The 20,548-nt window shown below is 36.9% G+C and overlaps 1 protein-coding gene across 1 annotated transcript in view; it reads left to right on the top strand.

Annotated features, from left to right (window-relative positions):
- Nucleotides 1-8,297, top strand: part of yap1 (Yes1 associated transcriptional regulator) — a 35,491-nt gene extending 27,194 nt beyond the window's left edge. Inside the window, exons 6-8 of the mRNA XM_042486644.2 lie at nucleotides 1,823-1,950; nucleotides 3,944-4,056; nucleotides 5,444-8,297. Of these exons, the coding sequence (XP_042342578.1) occupies nucleotides 1,823-1,950; nucleotides 3,944-4,056; nucleotides 5,444-5,679 (477 nt within the window). The 3' untranslated portion in view covers nucleotides 5,680-8,297. The remainder of the gene's footprint in view (nucleotides 1-1,822; nucleotides 1,951-3,943; nucleotides 4,057-5,443) is intronic.
- Nucleotides 8,298-20,548: the final 12,251 nt, after the last annotated feature.

Here is a 20,548-nt window from a genome sequence, read left to right as displayed (position 1 = left end):
TTGAGCAGGCCTTTAAATGTGAGTCATAATTCATAGGTATGGCATTGGATTTTAAGCCCCCTTTGATCGGTCTTTATTGTAGCACCACCCTGCAACGAAGTCCTGTGAGTCACATGTGGTGATTTTATCACTTCCTAACTGCGATGTGTCACTGCGCCGCCCACACAGGGTGGTGCAGCCAAGTCCAGTAGTTTACTCAAGGCCGTGTCATAGCACCAGAAACCAAGCTTTATGATTATGAATGAGGGTGCAGGTGACTTTGTTTACCGTGCCATTCACATGGGTTGTTTAAAGTTCACAGTGTAGGAAGTGACCTGAGTGTGTACATGCTCCAGGCTGGAGAGGGGGAAAGATGATTTTGACTGTCCTTACTGGAAGTCCCTAATGTACATGCACTGTCAGATGATCTAACCTGGTTATTGTCAACTTTTTGAAATGTCATGTGAGGGAGAAATGTGGTTTTCAGAATTGGATAAGGCATTTAGAAGAGCATGAATCAGAAAAGCAAAGATCAATTTCTACTGGAGAATCCTGATTTCTCAGCTATGTTGAAGACTTGTACTGGTATCTAACTTGGTTTTTACATGCGTGTAACTCCAGATTTTTGAGTAACCAGGTTATTTCAATGCATGCATTTTTTATTTTCCACCTTTCTTCTGGTCTGTGTGCATGCATATGCAGGGATAGATTCAGGATTTACTGCAAGTAAAAAAAGCATTAGTTATGAAGCTGACACATTGGCAGCTCTGTTATCCAAAACACAGATATCTGAGCTTAATGGAAAATAAAATGTGGAGATTGTAGGTCAAACCATTTCAGGGGTTCCTCTATCATGTTATTTACCAGATTCCAGTAAACCCTAAATTTCTGTAGCATTTCACATGCTTGGAATACAGAGGCCATTCTGTGTTTGCAAATAAAGGAGACTGTGATTATAGTAGGAAATTGTGCAACGGTGCCAGCTATATGCTTATGTAGGGAGTTCAACTTCAGGGCAATAATTGCCCCACCCAAAGTGATTCCACATGGCAGAAGTAGGATGAAAGGCAGACGGCGATGTATGCAACTTGCTGGTGGCAGTCCAATGCTGACGCTGCTCAGTCATGCACAAAAAGAGAGCCAATAAAACCATAAAGGATGTTTACAGTACACACAGCCCTCATAATCCCTCTTAATCATAACCAGATTGTTTACATGTGTGTATGGGATTCTGGGATAAATTGAGCTGTTTGTTTAAAAACAGAATGAAAAAAACATCTTATTAGGGCTTTTTATTTATTTTTTGCCTCAGAGAACATTGTGTGCATTTCTCCTCAACCACAACCAATTAAAGTTTCTACTAAGCACTTATGGTGTGTAGCAGCAATCTTATGTCCTTACTAAAAACATCACATCCCTGGCTGCCATTTTGTTGTCATCTATGACCCTGTTAAAGTTTAATGAGAGCTTAAAACTGCGACACTGGTCACTTCACCTTCCCGTTCAAGGACTTCTAGGGGAAGGAGGTGAAAAAAAAAGCATGACTTCATATCCGTGGCCTTATCTGATCAGAGCATAATCTGAGCATGTGTAGAAAACAATTGTCTCCAACTGTTCTTGGCCCCCATGTAATCTGACACTCGGTATGGGGAGAAATGGAGAGCACCATGCTTGTGCGTAATTCCTCAATTAAACATCTTCTCTGGTGCCAGCAGCGCAGTGGGTGGGTGGGGTGGGGGGTGGGGGGGGGGGGCAGTTGTGACATGTTTTTATGAAGCTGTTTGTAATTAGCTGCTGAGTTTGACTCGTGTTGCTCATGGATTTTGTGCTTTATTGTCCACAGGAGCTTGCTATAAGGAATCAGCTGCCTACCAGTATGGATCAAGATGGCAGCACAAACCCTGTGTCCTCCCCGATGGCCCAGGATGCCCGGACCATGACCGCCAACAGCTCTGATCCATTCCTCAACAGGTTGGTTTTCACAGAGACGCCAGGAGTAGCTTCTGTGGAGCAAAAAAATCTCTAGCTCAGTACAACAGGATTTGTATGGTCATTAAAAACCTTGAAAAGTCGTGGAATTTGCAAATAGCAATTTCCTAAAAAAGTTTGGGAAAACTACATATACCCTGTAAGTTTTGGAAATCATGAAAAACTTTTTCACAAACCTGTATTTTAACACGACATGTTTTAAGAAACTTTGGAAATTTGAAATACAACAATAACTTTTGTTTGTAGTTTGTGGCTTTGATAAATGGTGTAGTTTTAGGGATTTTTGAAGAAAACTAGCGTGGGTTTGGAAGGCATGTTTTAAGGGGAAAAAATGCCATCATTTTCAAAAAATGAATAAAAATCATCATCATCAAAAAAAGAAATCACCAAAATGTTTTCTTCAAAAATTGCTAGAAAATCTTATATTTTTTAAAGAATACATGCCCTCTAAATTACAGGCTCATGGTAGTAAAATGAACACAAAATATAGAGATGTAAAGTTTGTATGCCCTTCCCCTAGGTCAAAATATAAAATCATAAGTCTTCACAGTGCTTAAAAACATTATGACATGCCTCCCCCCTTTTTGCAACACCCCTACCCCCTTTTTGAAACAACTAACAGTCCCTTAGTAATGGCCATACAGACATTCTATAGGCAGGTGAAGCATCAAAAGAAGGTGGTCTTTGGTTAAAAAATATAGATAGTAGCTCGTTAAGTAGCTTTATATCCCGCTCTGAATTCATTATTTTTTTTAAATAATATATATTTTAAAAGGATTTTGTACTATAATGAAAAGGAATGGATAAGAAGTACTGGTGGTCATTTCAGATGGTTAATTTTCTTTAAAATCTGTTGAAAAATCATTAAGATTTGTTGTTAAAAATGTACCTCGGCCCCACCATACACATCTGAGGTGCACTGATTAACAAAGGTGAATTTGGCGTCCAGCTCGACAGACTTTATGTATCCTGCGTGAGGAAATCGGTGTGCTCAAGTTTGTGAGTTACACAAGTAGTAAAAACAGAAGGCCAGTCTCTAAGCTTAACCCTCCTCACATGGTAATGTCTCACTCAGTCTGTGCCAGAGTTTACTGCACAACAAGGACCTCTGGTGTACAACTGCTGCAGTACAGGCAATCAGAACCTAAACTGTGTTGTTACCTGGGAAAAACTTACATAAAGTACATTTTATTTAAAGTAGAGATGGACAACTTCCACATTTGAGTAGCAACAACACAAAACCTAAAACTAGATCTGACAATGGCTGCGATTAAAAAAGGAACAGGGCGTTTTTTCTGACTATCTGTAAATGCTGCTCCATTGCATTCTGGGAAGTTGTTCCTAGCAGTTCAAGCTCTACTTCTTCTGTGAGCGGATGAAGTGAGGAAAGAGCTGAATAGCAAACAGGCCATGAGAACATGTGGTCCAGTCAGTAGACAGGCCAACCTAATCTCTCCTCCTCCCCCCGTTGCCTCCACTCCCCTCCTCTCACAATGGCCTCATTCATTCTGCCTCTGCCATACTCTGCCTACATATTTTTCCTCTGCTAATTAGTATAGGCTTGTCAAATGTCTTCTCTCTGCTTCTTTGTTTCTCTGTTGCCCCATTCAGCATTGCTCTTTTTGCCATATTCTGCAGTGGAGTGGCGAAAAAGTGAAGCTCTGTGTCACTGCGGATTAGTCGCCATAGCCGTTCAAATAGATACAGTTGAAGCGTGGATGTATGCAGAAGCTCCCTGAGGGAATTCAGGCCACACTGTTACTTTCCAGCCTGTGTACTTTTAATAACTGAGTGTGTTTGCTTTGGTGGATCAGTTAATTAGATTCATGCAGTTCGGATTCAAAGTAGTTAAGTGAAGGTCATTAAGGTCAACCACAACTCTGCAGACACAAAAAGCTTTTTTTTCCTTCAGTTTGACTGGCGATAAACATCCTGATTTCCTAGTTTATAAGCTTTATTTTTTTCTATGTTACAGCGGGACCTACCACTCCAGGGATGAGAGCACAGACAGTGGCCTGAGTATGAGCAGCTACAGCGTCCCTCGCACTCCAGATGACTTCCTCAATAGCGTGGACGAGATGGACACAGGTGAGTCTGGAAACAAAATGGACATGATTAGTTCTCAGACAGCTTGGACTGTAGTGCGACAGCTCTTAGCTTAATTAAAGTGTTACGTGAATTTTTGGTTTCTCCCAGTTAAGTTTTGTAAAATGCCACATGTATACATGTTGGCTGAATAGAAAGAATGGGTAAATATCCTGTCATTAACATGAGATTATTAATCAAAGATTGGAACCTGCATCTCTAGCCTTGTACTTGCATCATGTACTATACATGTAGAGTAATGATTTTATAGCATATCAAATCAGAATTAAGAGTGGTACCGTTAAAGGGACAATTTACTTGAAAATCAAAAATACATACTTTTCTCTTACCATAGTCTTCATAGTGTCAAAAGTTATTTTTGAAATGTACAAGGTTACAGAGTACTAGTTACCCTGTTAAAAAGTTACATACCTATTTTTTTACTTCAAAGTAATGTAACTTATTACATCTGATTACTTTTCTATCAAATGTTTTAAACAGGGCAAAAAAAGCAATTACTCCCCAGAACTGCCTATTGTCCCTAGTGCTATTTATCAGTCTAGATTATTTTGAGTCTAGATTGTTATTAATGTTTACATCTTGCACTGTCACGAGCCACTTGTCCATGAACGCTTCCCTCCTTTGAAAGTTGTATCACTGTGCAGAAGGAAGTGTGCATTTACTCATGGGCAAGTGTCTCATGCTCGTGACAATGTGAGATGTAAACATTAATGGCGTCCCTCTTGGCTGAGCTGTAATGGTAGGTAGATCACTGGCTTTAGGTGAGCTAGCAGTAGCTGCAAGTTTCCTTCTGCACAGTTATACGGTTTGCGTACCTACATGAAACCACTCACAACAAGGTCTGTGGATTAACTTCAGTAACCGGGTCATGATTTTTGAAAAGAGACTTTGCTGTTGAGTTTTTGGTGCTTTAAAGCCGAGTGCCATTTAGTTCCATTATATTGGAGAGAAGACAGACATCTCTATGGCAGATTTCTCCATCATTCGGAAACCCACACCTTTACAGTCAAAAAATATGTATTTTTGAATTTTTAGGGCAACTGTCCCTTTAAAAGTAGATCTTATTTACACTGAACCACTGATAATGACAGTGGTGTTTCAACCGCCTTGGCTTGTTGATATTTCACAATCTTCCCACCATGTGGGGGATGTCGCAGCTGTCAGAACTCCCCCAAATCTCCTGCTTGTAATTACGAGGAGTCTGATGGATTTTTCCCCACTTGGCTGCTCATATTTAGAGTCTGTACCAAAAGATAGGAATGTGGCTCAATTATTATCTTCCCTGTAACGCGCCGAGCGGACGAGATCTTCCAAACATCCCCTGGCTTGCTTCGTCAGATCATTAACAGCATTTTCTGCTGTTCATTAGGGGACCCTCTTCCACCCTCCATGGCAACACAGCCCAGTCGTTTCCCCGACTACCTGGACGCCATCCCGGGGACAGACGTGGACCTAGGCACCCTTGAGAGCGAGAGCATGGCGGTGGAGGGCGAAGAGCTGATGCCTAGTCTCCAGGAGGCCCTGAGCTCCGACATCCTCAATGACATGGAGACAGTGCTGGCAGCTACCAAGATCGACAAGGAGAGTTTCCTCACATGGTTATAGAAGATCGAGGCAGGGCGCTCCTTCCTCCTCTTGCCACACTCTGAACTGCTGCCACTCTAATCTGTGAAGGAGTCATAAATGCTTTTACAAGACATTTCAGCGAGCCTCTCCGGAAGTCTGTCTCTGTCTCGGCGTGTAACCTCTTTTGGGGCAGTATTGTTCTTTTCTTTTCACTGGTGTGTTATCTCTTTATTTTGTCTGTGTCTTCAAGGCTGGCCCATGAACAGACAATTACGCAAGGGTCCCCAAAATCTTTCACAGAAATGTCAGTGAATCTAGGGCATCTTTACCTAGAGCAGGGGTCGCTCCTTCCCCTGGTCTCCCCTCATAGCTGCCCTGGGCGGGTGCATGCGCTCTTCTGCAAGGACTGCCATCATCACTTATCACCTGGAGTCTCTGGTGCCTCTTTTTCCTGCAACATAGCGTGAAGCAGCACTACCTAACTGCATTTGGGACTATTGCATCTAGCTTAAGTAGCTTTATATTTGGCCTTGTACATTTTTATTCTTTTTTTGTTTGTTTTCAATGAGCCTGAGAAACCAAAAATGATGTATTTGAAGCATAAAGAACAATACTGATTTGGAGTAAAGGTAATGTGAGGCCCAGTTTGGACATGTTGGCTTTGCTGCGGCGGGGGGACAGGGCGGGGGGTGGAGTGAGGGTTGGAGCCTGGGGACCGACTACATTGCTGCTTGGCTGTGCCAGCAAGTCTAAGTTAAACCTTTAATAGATCAAGTGCCTTCAGTTGTATTTTTTCGAGACACGAGCAACACGAACAATTACTTTCTGTAACGCAGCAATAAGCATTCGGCTGTATTCATTGACATCAGTCACACTCTCCTCTTTCTAATGTTCAATAATCCAAATTTTATTTTTGTTTTATACACATTATAAGGGGATTTAGGGATTTCTGTTTGTTTTTTAAACCCTAGCTTCTAAGTATCTCAGTCTTATCCAAGCCTAATTCATCATTCAGTCTTTTTTATCTTTTTTAGTATTCTTTTATTTTTAGGGTTACTACATATGTATGATAGCTTAGATCAAATGGCATTTTGCTTCTTGTTTTTTCTTTCATAGATGAATTAATGCATTTTTAATAACAGGGTCAACTGTTATCACAGCACATCACTTCACCAAGATGAAGTCTGCCAAGACAGAATGATTCAGTTTTGGCTTCTTTTTTTTTTTTTTAACCATTTAGCTAATTCTCTTCTCGTCTCTGATTTACTATATACATATTAGTGTTATTGTTTATTTGTTGATCACATGCAGCTTTTAAACTATGTTTCCTAAACATTAACCAAAAAGGCAGATTTCTTGGCTAAATGAACTACAGCTCTTTGATCAACTGAACCTTGTGACAGTATACAAGAGTTACGAGTCTTCCTAAAGAGGGAGCTGAGCCCCTCAGCGCAATGCTGCGTGTTGAAATGAGGGTTTTTAGACCACAGCTTGGACAAGTTTAAGCAGGTTTGTCGAGGGGGTAGTGTAGAAGGCCAGGGTTTGACTGACGGCGGTGAGTTGCGCGGATTGTTGAATTTTTTTGTGAAATTATTAAGAAACAATCAGTTATCTAAGTCAGGAATTGTTGTGGCAGATTCCAAAGATGTTTTTGTTAAGACGCTAACACTTATTTTTCCATTTTCACCGAGTCCAGAAAAAATTGTAAATCAGCCTCTGTATGAACACACTGTATAAGCTAATGAGAAAATGATGTAGGTTTCAAGTGTTAATGGACATGTCAAAATAGGTCTAGCTGAGAGATTCTTTTAAAAAAATGTTTTAGATGGTTGTTTTGAGTGACTAACCCTGAGATTTTAAGGATGAGGTTTCAGAACAGAGAAGTAAGTGATTTTTTCTATAAGCGCTCACATGTTTACATTCTCTCTGAGTGAGAGACTGCTACAGCTGCAGTGGAGACAACACAGCACACTGACAATTATCTCGTAATCACATTAATTTCATGTTTACACCGTGTCTACATCTTTGCATTACTGCAGTAACCTTTGAATAATCAGCCTGCCGTGCATGCCCTTGGTTGAAGCCTTGTAGGGTGTCACACTGTTGCTGTTGCCGACCGAACTGGTAGCATTAACTTGATGGAACAATTTTTTTATTTTATTTTATTTTTCTTAGACCAGAGATCATGAAATTTTTTTTTTATTCTGTGTGAGAAACCTCTTTTTAGTTTTGATTTTACTGATCATTAAATCATGTTGATGATGGATTAAAGATGGATAAACAGTGTTGGTGAGAACAATGCAACTAAAATGAGTGGTACACTACAGTGCTTGTATTGCACGGCTACAGAGTTTTCATTTTGATGCAATGACGCATTTTGTCACACAAACCTGATTTTATGCTTACTTAGTGTGTAACTGTCAGAGCATATTAGCTGTTGACTGTCATTGTAGCAGTAGAACTAATCACACAAGTTAAAGGATTTTGTGTTTAGAATTTTCTAAATGCACATGAAATGAATTTATATTCAGTAATGATCTGTTCATTTTTTGATAGATATGTGCATGTGTTTTAGAACAATAAATTCTGTTACATTATATCTTGCTTCATATGATACTTTAAAATTGGCCTGAAATAAAGTATATACTTTGTGGTAATATTTTTCCTAGTTTGGTGTTATATTTCATTGTTTGGATTTACAGAAATGTGAACATACATAGGACCTTCTTATCTGTACCTGTCCTTTAAGCTTTGTGCTCACAGTGATATCTTAAAATAGCATCCTCTTCTAGTTTAATTGTAATGCACGACCTAGATTTAATAGAATAAACCGGCAACTTCTTTAATTAATGCAAATACACTGTCATATGGTAGCCTGGTTGCACCATCCTGATGGCGAGAGCACAAGCCAAACAGTATGTTGAGCTCACCTCTCCAGGATGGTTTTACCAGGCAACTTAAATGGTGCATATGAGTAAATCACACGTCAGTGCAGATGCAAAGATGTGTTAAATGCAAGTAATGCAGTAATATTAGTTGATGCAATATGATTGCTGTGATTGCAGCTCCTCACTGTGACCACTGGGCGACAGCAAACATGTTTCTAAATGAACAGAGTAATTAATTACATTAACTTCAAAATGATTTTTAGGTACTTTTACTTTATTAAAGTATTTCAATTTTATGTTACTTATTACGGCATACTTTACTATGATTTCTTGAGTAATATTTTTATGGCATGCTGTAGTATACCTTTTTCTAATTATAGTTTCATGGTGAAATACACCTTGATATTTTTATTCTTTTATTCTATTTCATTTTAGACTTCTTTGGTGATTTTTTTAAATGATTTTTTATGACACACTATATTTTGACATGTTATGACACTTCTGACATTTCTGATTAATCTTTAATGGGATACTACACAATGTAATGTTTGGTGAATTGTTTTAATGACAATCAAAATAATCACATTTTATGGCAGGCTGTAGTATAGTGTTTTTTTAATGTTTTTTTTTTTAAGTATGCACAGAATTGTTTCATTCTGACATTTTTTATGATATTTTTCTAACTTACTATACTATGACTTTTTTTTCTTGAATGTTTTCAATGTACTGTACTTATTGTACATTAAGTACAATGACTTTCTTCTGCTATTTTGGACGACATACTATACTAAGAGGTTTTATGCAATTTTGCACAACATATGATACTGTAAATATTTTATGCTATGTTTGAAGACATGTGATACTTACTTTTTCATGCTTTTTTGTAGGATATATTATAGTGTGTCTTATTTATGCTATTTTGGATGGTAAATGACTATTCTCTACCATTCTCTGCAAAATACTGTTTTTATGATATTTTGGAAGACATGCTGTGCTATGTTTTTTTTTTAATCATATTTTGGATGACATATATTATTATGCGCTTTTTTGCTATTTTGAATGACATCCTATACTGTGGCTTTATTTTGCTATGTTGGAAGACATTTTCTATTATTTTTTTGCTATTTGGATGACAAGCTAGACAAGGTATGACCTTTTATGGTATTTTGGACAACATGCTTTAGTATGACTTTTTTATAGCATTTTTCACAACATATGTTACTATGACTTAATGCTTTTTTGGAAGACATACTATAATGACCTTTTATGGCATTTGCACAACATGCTATGCTATGACTATTTTTAATGTTTTTTTAAAATGTCATACTGTAGTATAACTTTTTCATGATATTTGGGACAACATGGTATACTATGACTTTTTTTAAAGCTTTTTTGGACAACATACTGTACTATGAATATTTTATGTTATTTTCCAGGACATGCTATATTATGCTATTTTTGACCACATACTTTAGTATGACTTTTTATGCTAGTTAGGATGACATGCAATACCATGACTTTTTGTGCTATTTTGAATCACAAACTATACTGTTATATAGTATACAAGACATTATTAAATGCTTTTTTGGATGACATGCTTTAACACGACGTTTTTATGTTTTTTTGGACATCTTACTATAGTATGAATTTCTCATGCTAATTCGGACAACATGCTTTACTATGACTTATTTTATGCTATTTTGGACGACATTGGACTTTTGGATGCTTTTTCGGACAATATACTGTAATATGACATATGCTTTTTGGAGGCCATACTTTGCTATGGATTACGTAATATAGTATGACAATTTAATGCCATTTGAACGACATGCTATATTCTGACTTTTTTTGGGCCATATTGTTAATTTTTTAACTTGTCTAGGAGCAGGATCATGACTCAACCACACCTCTACCACACATCTAATTACTTGCCTACCTATTTTTACCTGGTCAACTCATCCAACTTGTCTCAAACCTCTTGGCCGACCCTCCCTTTCCCTTGTCTGTTGCCCTCCACCCTCATCCTTTTCTTGTCCTCACCTGTCCTCATTCCTTACTTCTTGCCTTCTACCCTCATTCCTCCTTATTCAACCCTGTATTCACCTCTCCCATGTCTCATTCTGGGGGGTTGGAATGAGCTTGGGTGGACACTCACTGAGACAGGACCCCCATACTGAGTCTATCGCTACCCATCCACAAGTACATCATCCCAGAGTAGAATAACTGAAGACATCACTTTCTCATCTTAGTCCTGCCTTCCCCACTTACATGCATTCTACAGTCTTGAACATCCAATACCAACAGAATTACATTAAACCTTTGACCGACATATTGTTGTCATCTATGAAAAGACCTCATGGTATACTGTAATCCGAAATCATATAAAGTGTAATAGTATAGTATGTCATCAAAAATCATGAAAAACTGTCATAGTTTAGTATGTCATCCGAAATCATAAAAAAGCATTATAGTATGTCGTCCAAAATCACAAAAAAAAACGTGATAGTATAGTGTGTCGTCTGAAATCATTAAAAAACATCACAATATAGTATGTCTTCCAAAATCATAAAAAAAAGTGTCATAGTATGTGTCTTCCGAAATCATGAAAAAACGTCACAGTATAGCATGTCTTCCAAAATCATGAAAAAAGTGTCATAGTATATGTCTTCCGAAATCATGGAAAAACGTCACAGTACAGTATGTCTTCCGAAATCATGAAAAAATGTCATTGTATAGTATGTTCTCTGAACACATGAAAAAAACGTTAGTATAATTGTCGTCCGCAATTTTGTAAAAAAAGGTCATAGGACAGTATGTGGTCTGAAATCATGAAAAAACTTAATAATATACTATGTGTCGAGCTTTTTTGAGAAGCACTACATGTCGTTTTCAGCTGTTTTTTGACATGTCAAAATTTGACGTTTTCTGACATATTATACTCTGTCGTTTTCAGCCAATGTTTTTGACATGCTATATTTTGATGTTTTTGACCATTTTTTGAACATGCTATACTATGATGTGTCTCGACAAGCTATAATATATCGTTTTTAGGTGTTTTTTCAACATGTCAAAATTTGACATCCTCTCCCATTTTCCACTGTGGAGTCTTTCCGCCTCCTGGGGACCATCATCACCCAGGACATCAAGTGAGCTCAGCTCCCTCATCAGGAAAGCACAGCAGAGGATGTACTAACTGCAGCATCTGAAGAAATTCAACCTGCCAAAGACAATGACAGTGCACTTCTATGCCGCCATCATCAAGTCCAACCTCCTCTTCTCCATCACAGTCTGGTACGCTGCAGCCACGGCGAGGAACAAGAACAGGCTGCAGCATATCATCCGCCATGTAGAGAGGGTGATTGGCTGCCACCTGCCATCTCTCCATGACCTGTACACCTCCAGGGCCCTGAGGCGTGCAGGTAAAATTGTGGCCGAACCCTCTCACCCCGGACACGGACTTTTCGAGACCCTCCCCTCTGGCCAGAGGCTGCGGTCCATCAGGACCAACACCTCACACCTCAAGAACACTTTCTTCCCCACTGCTGTCACCATCATGAACAATACCTTTTGTACAAACATTTTGTGTTCTTTATATTCTATTTTTTTCATTTCATATTTTCAAATTGCTTCTATATTTTTTATCTTGTCTTATACTATTTAATTTCAATATTTTTATTCTTCCTTTATGCTAATCGTTTTGCACCAAACCACCAATTCCTTGTACGTGTAAATATAAATGTATGTATTGTAAGTTTTTCAACATACAATACCATGTCGTTTTGAGCCATTTTTTCGACATGCTTAATTATGATGTTTATGCCCAGTGAACTAGAATAGTTAAAAGACTCTGCTCGTGTCTAGATCCTGACCTGGATGTTTGTCGTTGCTATGGCAACAGCTCTTGGCTAGCTAGCTAGAGCACTGCAGTGTTTTTGGCTCTTTTTGCAACATTCTATGCTATGTTGTGACTCGGCACACTATTTTCTGCTGTTTTGGGGTGTTTTAAACTGTTTCTGGGTCATGTCATATTTTGACATTTTTAGCCAACTATAGCCTTGCCCTTTCAGTTATTTTTTTTACATGCATTATTATGGTCTTTTTTTTTTAAAGATTATTTTTGCGCATTTTTGCCTTTATTGGATAGGAAAGGACATTGTTAGCATGAAAGGGGAAGAGAGAGGGGATGACATGCAGCAAAGGGCCGCAAGCTGGAATAAACCAGTCGCCACTGCGGCAAAGAAACTGCCTTCATATATGGGGTGTCTGCTTTATCGACTGAGCTACCCGACACCCCATTATCAAGGTGTTTTTTGCTGTTTTTGTAACATCCTTTGCCATGGCCTGTCCTGGCATGCTATTTTATGCTATTTTGTCTTTAACTGTTTTTTGGACATGTCACATTTTGACTTTTATAGCCACAGCATAGCCTATCCTTTTCGGTCACTTTTTTCAACATGCATTATTATGGTGCTATTTTGAGGTAACTGTTTTTGGGTCATGTCGTATTTTGACAATTTTAGCCATACTATAGCCTTGTCTTTTCGGTCACCTTTTTCGGCATACTATATTATGGTGTTTTTAGCTGTTTTTGCATCATTCTACGCTATGGCCTGTCTTGGCATGCTATTTAATGCTGTTTTTTGGTATTTTAAACTGTTTTTGGGTCACGTCATATTTTTGACAATTTTAGCCTTGCCTTTTCGATCAGTTTTTGGACATGCAGTATTATGGTACTTTTTGCCGTTTTTGCAACATTCTATGCTATGGCGTGTCTTAGCACGGTTTTTGTGCTGTTTTGAGGTGTTTTCAACTGTTTTGGGAAATGTCATATTTTGACTTTTTTCCCATGCTATAGTCTTTTCGGTTATCTTTTTTGGCATACTATATTATGGTGTTTTTAGCTGTTTTTGCAACATTCTAGGCTATGATATGTTTTGGCATGTTATTTTATACTCTTTTGAGGTGTTTTCAGCTCTTTTTGGGACATGTCATATTTTGACATTTTTGCCATACTATAGCCTTGCCTTGTCGGTTATTTTTTTTAATACTTGCATTAATATGGTGTTTTTGGCAGTTTTTGCAACATACTATGCTATAGCATTTCTTGACACACTATTTTATGTTGTTTTGAGGTGTTTTCAGCTGTTTTCGGGACATGTTTTTTTTGTGACATTTTTAGACATACCAAAGCCTTGCCTTTTCGTTCATATTTTCGACATACTATATTATGCTGTATTTGCCCGTTTTTGCAACATTCTTTGCTGTGGCTTGTCTTTGCACTCTTATTTTATGCTGTTTTGAGATGTTTCAAGGTGTTTTTGGGACATGTCATATTTTGACATTTTAAGTCCTCTCTGTCTTTTTTTCAATGTGCATTAATGTGGTGTTTCTGGCCGATTCTATGCTATGGCATGTCTCGTCACACTTTTTTATGATGTTATCAGGTGTTTTCACCTGGGAAAAGTCATGTTTTTCACATTTTTAGCCATATTATAGCCTTGCCTTTTAGGTCATTTTTTGGACATGCATTAATATTGTGTTGTTTGCATCTTTCTATGCAATGGCGTGTCATGACACACTATTTTAAGCTGTTTTGAAGTGTTGTCAGCTGTTTTTGGGACATGTCAAATTTTGACAATTTTAGACATAGTATAGTCTGTTCTTTTGGGTAATTTTTTGGACATGCAATATTATGGTGTTTTTGCAACTTTCAGTGCTATGGTGTGTCGTGGCAAGGCATTTAATAGTGTTTTCAGATGTTTTCAGCTGTTTTTGGGACATGTCATATTTTGACATTTTTAGCCATTTCTGTCGTTTTTTCAACATACATTATTATGTTGTTTTTGGCCATATTTCCAACATTCTATGCTATGGCGTGTATTTGCACGCTATATTATGCTGTTTTGAGGTGTTTTCAGCAGTTTTTCAGGCATGTAACATACGGACATTTTAAGCCATACTATAGCTGTGCCTTTACTATCATTTTTTGACCTGCATTATTATTGTGTCTTTGGCTGTTTTTGCAAGGTTCTATGCTATGGCGTGTCTCTGCATGCTATTTTATGCTATTTTGAGGTGTTTTCACCTTTTCTTGGGGCGTGTCATGCCAAGACATGCCATGGCATAGAATGTTTTAAAAATGGGCAAATACAGCATAATGATGCATGTCAAAAAAATGTCCAAAAAGGCAAGGCTATAGTATGGCAAAAATGACAAAATATGACATACAAAAAAAAAAGCTGAAAACATCTCAAAACAGCATGAAATAGCATGCCACGACATGCCATAGCATAGAATGTTGTGAAAACTGGACAAAAAAAAACATAATAATGCATGTCAAAAAATGACCGAAAAGGCAAATCTATAGTATGGCATGAATATCAAAATATGACATGTCCCAAAAACACCATAAAACACTTCAAAACAGCATAAAATACCATGCCATGACACGCCATAGCATAGAATGTTGTGAAAATTGCCAAAAACACAATAATACTGCATGTCGAAAAAATGACAAAAATGTCACAAAATGACATGTCCCAAAAACAGCTGAAAACACGTCAAAACAGCATGAAATAGCATGCTAAGACAAGCCATAGCATAGAAAGTTGTAATAAAATTGCCAAAAACACTATAGTAATGCATGTCCAAAAAATGACCGAAAAGGCAAGGCTATAGTATGGCAAAAATGTCAAAATATGACATGTCCCAAAAAGACCATAAAACACCTCAAAACAGCACAAAATGGCATGCCAAGACACGCCATAGCAAAAAGTCTTTCAAAAACGGCCAAAAACTCCCAAATTCTGCACATACAAAAAATGACCGAAAAGGCAAGGCTATAGTATGGAAAAATGTCAAAATATGACATGTCCCAAAAACCGCTGAAAACACCACAAAACAGCATAAAATAACGAGCTAAGACACACCATAGCTAAAAATCTTTCAAAAACACCCAAAATCACCAAATATTGTGCATCCCAAAAATGACCGAAAAGGCAAGGCTATAGTATGGAAAATTGTCAAAATATGACATGTCCCAAAAACAGCTCAAAACACCTCAAAACAGCATAAAATATCATTTCTGTACACGCCAAAGCAAAAAATCTTTCAAAAACGGCCAAAACCACCCAAATACTGCAAATCAAAAAAATGACCGAAAAGACAAGGCTATAGTATGGAAAAATGTAAAAATATGACACGTCACAAAAACAGATTAAAACACCTCAAAACAGCATAAAATAGCATGCTAAGACACGCCATAGCAAAGAAATTTTCAGAAACATTCAAAAACACCATAAAATAGGATGTCCAAAAAATGACCGAAAAGGCAAGGCTATAGTATGGAAAAATGTCAAAATATGACATGTCCCAAAAACGGCTTAAAAAACCTCAAAACAGCACAAAAAATACTTTCCGGACACGCCAAAGCAAAAAATCTTTCAAAAATGGCCAAAAACACCCAAATATTGCAAAAAAAAAAAAAATGAACGAAAAGGCAATGCTATAGTATGGAAAAATGTCAAAATATGACACGTCCCAAAAAAAGCTCAAAACACCTCAAAACAGCATAAAATATAATTTCCGTACACGCCAAAGCAAAAAATCTTTCAAAAACGGCCAAAACCACCCAAATACTGCAAATCAAAAAAATGACCGAAAAGACAAGGCTATAGTATGGAAAAATGTAAAAATATGACACGTCACAAAAACAGATTAAAACACCTCAAAACAGCATAAAATAGCATGCTAAGACACACCATAGCTAAAAATCTTTCAAAAACAGCCAAAACCACAAAATATTACGCATCCAAAAAATGACCGAAAAGGCAAGGCTATAGTATGGAAAAATGTCAAAATATGACATGTCCCAAAAACAGGTTAAAACACCTCAAAACAGCATAAAATAGCGAGCTAAAACATGCTGTAGCAAAGAAACTTTCAGAAACATTCAAAAACACCATAAAGTAGGATGTCCAAAAAATGACTGAAAAGGCAAGGCTATAGTATGGAAAAAAAGAGAAAATATGACATGTCCCAAAAACAGGTTAAAACACCTCAAAACAGCATAAAATAGCATGCTAAGACACACCATAGCAAAAAAAAAACTTTCAGAAACATTCAAAAACACCATAAAGTAGGATGTCCAAAAAATGACTGAAAAGGCAAGGCTATAGTATGGAAAAAAAGAGAAAATATGACATGTCCCAAAAACAGGTTAAAACACCTCAAAACAGCATAAAATAGCATGCTAAGACACACCATAGCAAAAAAAAAACTTTCAGAAACATTCAAAAACACCATGAAGTAGGACGTCCAAAAAATGACCAAAAAGGCAAGGCTATAGTATGGAAAAATGTCAAAATATGACATGTCCCAAAAACAGGTTAAAACACCTCAAAACAGCATAAAATAGCGTGCTAAGACATGCTGTAGCAAAGAAACTTTCAGAAACATTCAAAAACACCATAAAGTAGGATGTCCAAAAAATGACTGAAAAGTCAAGGCTATAGTATGGAGAAAAAGAGAAAATATGACATGTCCCAAAAATAGCTAAAAACACCTCAAAACAGCATAAAATAGCGAGCTAAGACAAGCTGTAGCAAAGAAACTTTCAGAAACATTAAAAAACACCATGAAGTAGGACATTCAAAAAATGACCAAAAAGGCAAGGCTATAGTATGGAAAAATTTCAAAATATGACATGTCCCAAAAACAGGTTAAAACACCTCGAAACAGCATAAAATAGCGTGCTATGACACACCATAGCAAAAAAAACTTTCAGAAACATTCAAAAACACCATGAAGTAGGACATCCAAAAAATGACCAAAAAGGCCAGGCTATAGTATTGAAAAATTTCAAAATATGACATGTCCCAAAAACAGCTGAAAACACCTCAAAACAGCATAAAATAGTAAGCTAAGACACACCATAGCTAAAAATCTTTCAAAAACAGCCAAAACCACCAAATATTGCGCATCCAAAAAATGACCGAAAAGGCAAGGCTATAGTATGGAAAAATGTCAAAATATGACATGTCCCAAAAACAGGTTTAAACACCTCGAAACAGCGTAAAATAGCATGCTATGACACACCATAGCAAAAAAACTTTCAGAAACATTCAAAAACACCATGAAGTAGGACGTCCAAAAAATGACCAAAAAGGCAAGGCTATAGTATGGAAAAATGTCAAAATATTACATGTCCCAAAAACAGGTTAAAACACCTCAAAACAGCATAAAATAGCATGCTAAGACAAACCATAGCAAAGAAACTTTAAAAAACAGACAAAAACACCCAAATACAGCACGTCCAAAAAATGAACGAAAAGGCAAGGCTATAGTATGGAAAAATGTCAAAATATTACATGTCCAAAAAACATCTGAAAACGCCTCAAAACATCATAAAATAGCGTGCTAAGACATGCTGTAGCAAAGAAACTTTCAGAAACATTCAAAAACACCATAAAGTAGGATGTCCAAAAAAATGACTGAAAAGGCAAGGCTATAGTATAGAAAAAAAGAGAAAATATGACATGTCCCAAAAATAGCTAAAAACACCTCAAAACAGCATAAAATAGCGAGCTAAGACAAGCTGTAGCAAAGAAACTTTCAGGAAACATTCAAAAACACCATGAAGTAGGACATCCAAAAAATGACCAAAAAGGCAAGGCTATAGTATGGAAAAATGTCAAAATATGACATGTCCCAAAAACAGGTTAAAACACCTCAAAACAGCATAAAATAGCATGCTAAGACACACCATAGCTAAAAATCTTTCAAAAACAGCCATAACCACCAAATATTGCGCATCCAAAAAATGACAGAAAAGGCAAGGCTATAGTATGGAAAAATGTCAAAATATGACATGTCCCAAAAACAGGTTAAAACGCCTCAAAACAGCATAAAATAGCGTGCTAAGACACAGCATAGCAAAGAAACTTTAAAAAACAGACAAAAACACCCAAATACTGCACGTCCAAAAAATGAACGAAAAGGCAAGGCTATAGTATGGAAAAATTTCAAAATATGACATGTCCCAAAAACAGCTGAAAACACCTCAAAACAGCATAAAATAGTAAGCTAAGACACACCATAGCTAAAAATCTTTCAAAAACAGCCAAAACCACCAAATATTGCGGATCCAAAAAATGAACGAAAAGGCAAGGCTATAGTAAGGAAAAATGTCAAAATATGACATGTCCCAAAAACAGGTTAAAACACCTTAAAACAGCATAAAATAGCGTGCTATGACACACCATAGCAAAAAAACTTTCAGAAACATTCAAAAACACCATGAAGTAGGACGTCCAAAAAATGACCAAAAAGGCAAGGCTATAGTATGGAAAAATGTCAAAATATGACATGTCCCAAAAACAGGTTAAAACACCTTAAAACAGCATAAAATAGCGTGCTATGACACACCATAGCAAAAAAACTTTCAGAAACATTCAAAAACACCATGAAGTAGGACGTCCAAAAAATGACCAAAAAGGCAAGGCTATAGTATGGAAAAATGTCAAAATATTACATGTCCCAAAAACAGGTTAAAACACCTCAAAACAGCATAAAATAGCATGCTAAGACAAACCATAGCAAAGAAACTTTAAAAAACAGACAAAAACACCCAAATACAGCACGTCCAAAAAATGAACGAAAAGGCAAGGCTATAGTATGGGAAAATGTCAAAATATTACATGTCCCAAAAACAGCTGAAAACGCCTCAAAACAGCATAAAATAGCGTGCTAAGACATGCTGTAGCAAAGAAACTTTCAGAAACATTCAAAAACACCATAAAGTAGGATGTCCAAAAAATGACTGAAAAGGCAAGGCTATAGTATGGAAAAAAAGAGAAAATATGACATGTCCCAAAAATAGCTAAAAACACCTCAGAACAGTATAAAATAGCGAGCTAAGACAAGCTGTAGCAAAGAAACTTTCAGAAACATTCAAAAACACCATGAAGTAGGACATCCAAAAAATGACCAAAAAGTCAAGGCTATAGTATGGAAAAATTTCAAAATATGACATGTCCCAAAAACAGCTGAAAACACCTCAAAACAGCATAAAATAGTAAGCTAAGACACACCATAGCTAAAAATCTTTCAAAAAAAGCCAAAACCACCAAATATTGCGCATCCAAAAAATGACGGAAAAGGCAAGGCTATAGTAAGGAAAAATTTCAAAATATGACATGTCCCAAAAACAGGTTAAAACACCTCAAAACAGCATAAAATAGCGTGCTATGACACACCATAGCAAAAAAACTTTCAGAAACATTCAAAAACGCCATGAAGTAGGACGTCTAAAAAATGACCAAAAAGGCAAGGCTATAGTATGGAAAAATGTCAAAATATGACATGTCCCAAAAACAGGTTAAAACACCTCAAAACAGCATAAAATAGCTTGCTAAAACATGCTGTAGCAAAGAAACTTTCAGAAACATTCAAAAACACCATAAAGTAGGATGTCCAAAAAATGACTGAAAAGGCAAGGCTATAGTATGGAAAAAAAGAGAAAATATGACATGTCCCAAAAATAGCTAAAAACACCTCAAAACAGCATAAAATAGCGAGCTAAGACAAGCTGTAGCAAAGAAACTTTCAGAAACATTCAAAAACACCATAAAGTAGGATGTCCAAAAAATGACTGAAAAGGCAAGGCTATAGTATGGAAAAAAAGAGAAAATATGACATGTCCCAAAAATAGCTAAAAACACCTCAAAACAGCATAAAATAGCGAGCTAAGACAAGCTGTAGCAAAGAAACTTTCAGAAACATTCAAAAACACCATGAAGTAGGACATCCAAAAAATGACCAAAAAGGCAAGGCTATAGTATGGAAAAATGTCAAAATATGACATGTCCCAAAAACAGGTTAAAACACCTCAAAACAGCATAAAATAGCATGCTAAGACACACCATAGCTAAAAATCTTTCAAAAACAGCCATAACCACCAAATATTGCGCATCCAAAAAATGACCGAAAAGGCAAGGCTATAGTATGGAAAAATATCAAAA

Source organism: Plectropomus leopardus, chromosome 6 (assembly GCF_026936395.1).
Source record: "Plectropomus leopardus strain MGB_pleo_1.0 chromosome 6, ASM2693639v1, whole genome shotgun sequence".
NCBI lineage: Eukaryota > Metazoa > Chordata > Actinopteri > Perciformes > Serranidae > Plectropomus > Plectropomus leopardus.
This window is presented reverse-complemented; position numbering and strand designations above follow the sequence as displayed.